Source organism: Helianthus annuus, chromosome 5 (assembly GCF_002127325.2).
Source record: "Helianthus annuus cultivar XRQ/B chromosome 5, HanXRQr2.0-SUNRISE, whole genome shotgun sequence".
NCBI lineage: Eukaryota > Viridiplantae > Streptophyta > Magnoliopsida > Asterales > Asteraceae > Helianthus > Helianthus annuus.
Genome location: NC_035437.2, coordinates 145,342,839 through 145,351,136, shown reverse-complemented (window position 1 = coordinate 145,351,136; position 8,298 = coordinate 145,342,839). Strand labels below are relative to the sequence as shown.

The following is an 8,298-nucleotide window of genomic DNA, read 5'->3' as shown; positions in this document are numbered from 1 at the left end:
CTTTGGAGTTGATGGTCGAGTGACAAGACAAAACCTTTTAAAACACTTAAATGTGAAGTCTTGGTTTAACTCTCACAAGAGCAAGATATTTGCGGTTAAAAAAGCTTTGAAATATTAAGAAATCATCTTAGGTGTTCATTATTGACTAACCAAATTACATTTTGCCTTATGCTTTCAAATAAAATTTGGTTAATTAGTCAAAACTACCTCTATAAGATGAATAATCTTGTGTGAGGGTGTGGATAATTTGGGTTAGTAGTTTGCCTGTTAATCCATCTGCGGTGATCCTAATTTACACTAAACATTTGCACTCATTCAAATTCACAACCTTCATATCTTTTTCCCTTGCAACCAAACTATATTGACAAATATTCAACTACTTTTATACAAATCCTTATATGATATTATAGGTACTCATATCTTGTTTGATTTCATAACATCAAATCTATTGTTAATAATGCGTGGTCCCAATTTTAATTAACACTAATCATTATATGTTCTTTCCTCTCACTTTCCTTTTCCCTAAAGTGGATGGCATGCTACCGTCATGAATATAGACACCATATCTTTTTTAGAATAAAAATTTATAGATTCAAAATATTATACAACATCATACAATATATTTACATGTTATGATAGCGGTATTTCTTTCAAGAAACCGAAATTACACAATTTGAAATAGACTATAAGTACGTAGAATATTGTAATGTTTAATCTAATCATTCCAATACTAATTAAAAAGGGGAGCACCAAATCCAATAAACACACCAAACGTTTTTTTTCTCTTACATAATAGATGCATAGAAACTTAAATAATTTTTCTTTCCAAGTCCCAAAAGCACACACTAGTTAAAAAACGTAAGTGTTATGTTGATCAAACGTTTTCGGTCGACTGAGGGAGTAGAGGTTGAGTGATCGACGACTTGGGATGGCCCGTTAATCTCGGTACACCATGGTCCGTGACGGCTTGACCCATTCCAGGCTGCTTTTGTAGCATCAACTTCCTTTCTTCACTCTTTCCCCACAACACAAGATACAAGCCAGTGATGATCAACACCGCTCCTATTATTCTGCACACCACGCACATTAAATAATGTCATTCTTTGACCGTGTACGGTTATCATATATACATATATTAATAAGATTGTCGTATTTTAGGGACCCACAATATATAATAGTTGTTGAGAACTTGAGATCATGTATGTAGTTTGACCCACAATACAGATAATCTTTAGACTATGGGTTGTGCAAGTACATGTGGGTTTGTCTGCAACTACATTACTACTATCTCCTGAATTATTATGGCTCGTTGTACTTAACTTTGAATATGATAGATATGAGTAATGAATGTATCATCAAAAACGTGTAATTTTAATGAGCTCAAAATGCTTACAAGATTGAATTTGTGTGTGAATGTGTGTGCACGTGTGTGGTAGGGTTGTGAACTTGTGATGGTTAGGTTAGGTTAGGTTAGTCATGTACCCGCCCAAATAAAACTCTTCGCCTAGAGCAACTGAGGCCATGATAGCAACCACAAGGGTTTGAACTGGTTGATACAAGGCTACAAACACCGGGCCACCTCTGTCAATGCACCATATCTGTACAGCAAATGCAATCCCTGATGCGACCACACCCTGTATTTATATAACATATTAGTATATTAAATTACACCCTTTATCCTATCATTTTCAACAAAGAAAAATCAAACATGTAGAAATAATAAATTAGTAAGTTTGAAGTGTTGGTTTGAGGTGTTACTGTTAAAAATGAGTTGGTCACATGTTTATGTTTATGGGTATTAAGGATTTGATTGCTAAAAGAACTAAAAACACTTTTTCTAGTTGGTTGGCTAAACCTAACCTTTTATTCAATACACCTCTTTTTGGTTTGAGGGATTTTAATTCATTTAAAAAAATCTAAATGGCCCGTACAAAATATATCATACAAACGTCATCCTTCTATACGGCTCGTATAAGAACATGTATAAGTACGTTCAACTTTTAATTATACGACCGGTAGAACGACTGATTTGGACAGGGAGAGTTTGTTCGGTAAAATTGGAGAAGAGTATGTTTAACACAACACTTTTCAAAACACTTTTAATTTCTTTTATAGATAAAATATCATGATAAATATGATTATAAAAAATATTTTTTAATAAATAATATATTTTGAGGTTTAATTCATCAAAAATTATATGTTAAAGTGTTACTAGTTAGTCATTATTGATCAAATTAAACCATTCACAAGTGTTGTTTAATCATGAGCTGTGGTCATGAGTCTTAAGTCACTAACCGCATAGAACACGCTAAAGAGCTCAGCACCCGTGTGAATGAACCATGCGTTGATATCTCTCTCCATAAACGCAGCTAACACTAGAAACTGTAGGACTCCAAAGAAGCATTGGTATGATGTGAAAGAAAGCCGAGCCGGGTACTTCTTTAGGACCGGGGCTTGTAGCACGAGCCACCCGGACCATGACAAGCAATGACCGATCAAAAATATGCATCCAAGGGTCCAGCTTTTTCCGTTTGCATCACCAAGTGACTTCAACACTGGTGAAGCTTCCTTAATGCTGTTTAGAGATGGAGACGGGCTGTAGATTGTTGGACCTTTGTATAAGGTGATCACTGATGCTCCGGCAATGCAGAATAATGTTCCGGCCACTTTCGATATCCCATCTTTCCGGTCTAGTCTTACCTTTTCTAACCTGCAGGCAACAACTCAAGTTATATATTATTAGAGATGTTTATGAATATGATTGCATTATGATATTTATATATTTACTTTGGTAAATGAAAAAAGATTCTTATGAGCTCATCAATATACTATATATTAAATATCATGCATCAATATTGTTCAACTCTCTTGTTATTGTATAGTAAAGGGGTGTGAGACTGTGAGAGCGTACCGGAGAAGGACGGCCATGAGGAATGTGATGGCGGGAACCGAGTTTTGAATGGCGGAGGCGAACGTTGGAGAAGTGTTGTCTAAGCCCAACAAGTAGAATGCTTGATTCGCGGTGATCCTGGTGTGTTACACATATTTAAGTTCATAAAACACGAAAACATTATGAAATGTACTTTAATTATCAAGGGTTTGATTCAATATTCATACCCAACGATCGCAAGGAGGAAGAAATGGACAAGAAAATTCAAGTTAATGGGAGGCCGCTCTTTTCTGTTAGAACAAAAATCATGTCAGCATTCATCGCTTCGTTAAAATAAGGGTTATGCTAAACGTACCACATCCCATTATTTTCACCAAATGTACATTTCCCGTACTAAATTAGTTATTTCAATCCTCAACTTTTACTCTAGGGATACGTTTAGGAGGGAACGTTTAGCCAACTCTAAAATTAAAATACTTGTGTTATTCGAATATAAAACGTACTTTTCAAGGAAATAAGCAAAAGGGACGAGGAGTACGAAGGCGAGAATGTTTCGATACACTGGAAAGACAATCTTCGAGATACCCATATTTAGGGCAGCTCTAGAAACGACATGAAAACCAGCATAACCAAATTGCAAAGCAAGCATGGCTATGTGGAGTTGAACCCTTTCTGGGAACCATCCTTTTAGTTTTTCAGCCACCGTGATTCCACCGCCGGTTTCCGCCATCGGTGTAAGTTGTTATGCAGGAACTCCGGTGACCTAAGAAGAATGGAAGAGAGGAGGTGGTGGTGGTAAAGGCAAGGTTTGGAGAGGTATAAATATAGCTCCACCACCTCTCTTCTTATTCTCCAGTTGGAAGAAAGGTGGGTCCAAGTTGATAAGCAATGTCAACTGTTTAATATGCACTATGTCATAGTAAATAATAGTGTTACAATAACATAATAACATTAATAATGAAGAAGGTTTGTGTATAATCAGAACAGTTGTTTCTTAAATTATGGCTAACAATGTTTCTAGATTTAGCTCGAGTTTAAAAGGATAAACTTCTTGGGACACTTTGGTCTCGGTAAAGTTGTAGCAATACTATTTAATGTTGTACATGAATAACAAATAAAAAATATGTACTTGTTTAATTCTATAAATAAACGTTACACTAGATATTTAAATGTAACTATGAAAATTGACATGACAAGATATGATTGGGTGAGTAGAGAGTTTACCTCTCTTCAAGAGGTGGTCACCCCTCTCACTGTAACACATACGAAATTAAGGATTGCCTAACCATTAAAGATCTCTAATATTATAAATCATATTTTATTTATTTTATTTAATATAATTATTGATTGACCAAAGATTTGTCTCTACTAAAATAGTAAAAGCTCTTATCGAGTAGTTTGATACCTTCAAGAACAAATCCATTGTTGGGCTTAATTGTTTCAAGATTCGTTACTTAGGTACTTAGCGTCTAGGCCTCTAATTGAAATCTTGTACGGCTTATCATTGTAAGCACGTTAATCCGTCATTAGTTGCTGTGTGTTTTCTTTATGTAAAATCCATAGTCTACCCACAAATGCTAGTATGTAGGTTAACTCTCATGGGTATCAAATAGAGGTGTGAACGATCTACACATACGTAAGCTACATGAAACCAACTCATTAAAATTTTGAATTGAGAATTAAGATCAAAGTCCAAACTCTATCCTAAATTAAGGCTTATTTTTTAACAGCAAAGAACGAGGATCACCCAGGAAAATGGACCACCCTTCTGTCAGAATAACAGAACATCGTGACCCAATCAACCGGTTCAGGAGAAAACTCACACCCACAATTGAGAAAACTCTCTAGCTTGGGGGGGGGGGGGAGGGGAGGCTCCCCGTTGTCCTCATTTCATCACACGTCGAACTCGGTGGAACACTGCCGCCGATGGTCTTGATCACATGTGGTTAATTAAACGCGTTGTCTGTGTCACACGTTGAGAAGTTGAATTTTTTAACAATATGTGAACGTTGGCCAATGAGCGTTGGAGCGTTTGGATTTTTTATTTAAAAAAAAAAACTTAAACACACTATATATATATATATATCATACATCATACATTCTACATAAATTTATATCATTTCACCCACATTCTACATATTTCACAAAAACATAAATATATATCACACATTCTACATATTTCACAAATGGAATTTCCTATAGATTCGTTTCCGATGGACACGGATACCGATAGCCAAACGTCTTCCGACAATGAGATGCTTGAATTTTTCGAGAAGGTGTATAACGAACTTGAAGCAACTTCGAGCCACCCAAAGAAGAAAATGTTGGATCGTGATTGTATACATGCCAACGAAGTGTTAATGGAGGATTATTTTGTGGAGAATCCGGTCTACAATGCCAAAACGTTTAGAAACAGTTTTCGTTTACCAAAAGATTTATTTTTAAAGATTGTTGCAGACATCGAAGCAACCGAAGAATGGTTTCAAGAACGTTACGACGGGAGGGGCAAACGAAGTTTCACGCCGATACAAAAATGCACATTCGCCATTCGCCAACTAGCGACAGATAACCCTCCCGATGAATTTGATGAATACTTAGCTATGTCGGACAGAACTTCAGGTGAATGTTTGCAATTTTTTTGTAATGCGATCGTTAAATTGTATGGAATAGAGTTTCTACGTAAACCAACGAGACACGACATCGCACGTATTTACACCACGCATGAGCCTAGATGGCATTTTCTAAAGATGCTCGGTAGCATCGATTGTACACATATCGAATGGAGAAATTGTCCAAGAGAGTTGCGAGGGGCGTATGTTAGGGGTGACGTCAAAAGACCAACCATCATACTTAGAGCGGTGATGTCGAATGATTTATGGTTTTGCCATTCATATTTTGGTGTTCCAGGTTCAAACAACGACATCAACGTTTTGTACACGTCGTCGTTGTTTCAAAGCGTAACAGATGGTACTGCACCCTTCTGTCCATTTTATGTTAACGGAAGATATTACAGACGAGGCTTTCTTCTTGTGGATGGAATCTACCCATCATGGTCTGTTCTTGTAAAAACTCCTTCATTTCCTGTCGAGGTTAAAGAAAAGACGTTCAAGAGGTTGCAAGAATCATCAAGAAAAGATGTTGAGAGGGCTTTTGGTGTTTTAAAGGGTAGATAGGGCATATTAAACCGACTGGTTCGTGTGATGAATAAGAAAACAATACATAGCATAGTATATGCATGTATCATATTGCACAATATGCTAATAAAAGAAGACGGGCGTACAATATCTCCAGATTGGGGGGGTTCATTGTTAGTTTTGTGTTTATTTTGTTTGTATTCACAATTTGTTTGTATTCACCATAGTTCTCAAGTTCTCTCCCTAATGCTAGTTCTCGCATAAACCCTACCATATATATATATATATATATATATATATAGGGAGGAGCTCATGCGAGAACCACCCTTAATGTGAGAACCTTGAGAACCAATGTGAACACAACCTAAAATAGCTAAAAAACCTAAAAAAAACCTAAAAAAACCTAACCCCCAACCCCCCCCCCCCAAAAACCTAAACCCCCCACACCCCCCCCCCCCCACCCAAAAATAACCTAACCCCCCCCCCACCCAAAAATAACCTAACCCCCCCCCCAAACCTAACCCCCCCCCCCAAGCTAAAAAAACCTAAAAAAAACCTAACCCCCACCCCACCCCCCCCCCAAAACCTAAACCCCCCCCCCCAAAAAAAAAAACCTAACCCCCCCCCAAAAAAACCTAAACCCCCCCCCCCCCAAGCTAAAAAAAACCTAAAAAAACTAAAAAAAACCTAACCCCCACCCCCCCCCCAAAAAAACCTAAACCCCCCTCCCCCACCCCCCAAAAACCTAACCCCCCCCCCAAGCTAAAATGCTAAAAACTAAACCCCCAAAAAACCTAAAAAAATCTAAAAAAAATCTAAAAAAATCTAAAAAAATCAAAAAAAAATCTAAAAAAATTTTTTGATTTTTTTAATATTTTTTAGGTTAAAATCGCTACTTTTCGAAGCAAAAAAAAAAAATTTTTTTTAAAAAAAAAAAATTAAAAAAAAAAAATTTTTTTTTTTTGCTTCGAAAAGTAGCGATTTTAACCTAAAAAATATTAAAAAAATCAAAAAAAAATTTTTTGTGTGATTTTTAGCTATTTTTAGGCATTTTTGGTGTGTTCACATTGGTTCTCGCGGTTCTCACAATAAGAGGTGGTTCTCGCATGATCTTCTCCCTATATATATATATATATATATATATATATATATATATATATATATATGGTGAAGATCATTTAGGAACCACCATTTTATGGTGAGAATCACGAGGAACAGTGTAAACACAACCAGAACTACTTAAAAAACACACCATTTTTTTCTAAAAAAAAAAATCTTTTAATCCGCAACTACTTATTAATATTTTTTTTGAATTTTTTATTAGTAAAAAGTCGCTATTTAAATGTAAAAAAAATATTTTTTTAGCATTTAGTTTTGGGATATAACTTTATGGTTTAATTTTTGTTATTTAACTTGAATAGGGTGTTTAGGTTTTTGGGGGTTAGTTTTTTTAGGTCTTTCGGGGTGGGGTGGGGGTTGGTGGGGTATAGTTTTTTTTAGGGAGTGGGGGTGTAGGTTTTTGAGTGGTGGTGAGGTGGGGGGTTCGTTGTCTGTTTGAGGTTTATTTTAGTTGTGTTTACAACCATGATAAATGGTGATTCACGCATGAACTCTACCCTATATATATATATATAGCGTCAGGATTTTTGGAGGAAACCGCCCAAAACTTTGAAAATGGTAAGAACGGATTTGGTGTTGGCATTTAGCACTGGTGCTAATTTATACTAAGAGCAATATTGTCAAAAAGCCCATGCACATGCAAGTCACATGCATCTTCCACTATCTTTTTTTTTAAATCCCGTAAAAAAAATTTAAATATGATTATTTTTTTAAAAACAATTACACCCTAAAATCGAGTGTTTTATTATCTTTCCAACGAGTGTACTATTATTATACTTTTAAAATAAAAAAAATGAAATGAAATGAATTGCGTGTTCGTAAAAGTGGGTATTTTATTGAGTTTTCGAAAAAACGGCATAAAAATATCCGAAATAAAATGCCATAAACGCACATAGTTCACAAGACGTCATGAAAAACGGCAAGAAATATCCAGTTGAAAACATTATAAAACACCCAATTCAGAAAACATCATGAAAAAACTAGTTGAAAGCGCCACAAACTCATCCAGTTCAGAAGAAAACACCATAAAAATCCCAGTTGAAAAAAGCTATAAAACAACAAAGTTGAAAACACCAGAAAAACCTAGTTCATTTTTTTCGGAAAATATATCAATATTATACGCGTTGGAAAGATAAAAAAACTAGATTTTATGGT

At 35.6% G+C, this 8,298-nt stretch overlaps 1 protein-coding gene across 1 annotated transcript; it reads right to left on the bottom strand.

Annotated features, from left to right (window-relative positions):
• Nucleotides 1-690: 690 nt before the first annotated feature.
• On the bottom strand, nucleotides 691-3,739 carry LOC110941275 (protein WALLS ARE THIN 1). The gene is made up of 6 exons (XM_022182895.2): nucleotides 3,394-3,739; nucleotides 3,118-3,180; nucleotides 2,912-3,028; nucleotides 2,296-2,710; nucleotides 1,483-1,634; nucleotides 691-1,070 (listed from the first exon to the last, which is right to left on the bottom strand). The coding sequence occupies exons 1-6, from the start codon at nucleotides 3,618-3,620 to the stop codon at nucleotides 875-877; spliced, it is 1,170 nt and encodes a 389-aa protein (XP_022038587.1). The 5' UTR covers nucleotides 3,621-3,739; the 3' UTR covers nucleotides 691-874.
• Between the last annotated feature and the right edge of the window lie 4,559 nt (nucleotides 3,740-8,298).

Bases quoted from the DNA above. Each gene is read 5' to 3' on its own strand.
- LOC110941275 (XM_022182895.2), bottom strand. From the start codon at position 3,620: ATGGCGGAAACCGGCGGTGGAATCACGGTGGCTGAAAAACTAAAAGGA. The intron at 2,711-2,911 runs GTACGCTCTCAC...TGTTGCCTGCAG, and splicing joins CTCATGGCCGTCCTTCTCCG to GTTAGAAAAGGTAAGACTAG. The intron at 1,635-2,295 runs GTTAGTGACTTA...ATATAAATACAG, and splicing joins TCTTTAGCGTGTTCTATGCG to GGTGTGGTCGCATCAGGGAT.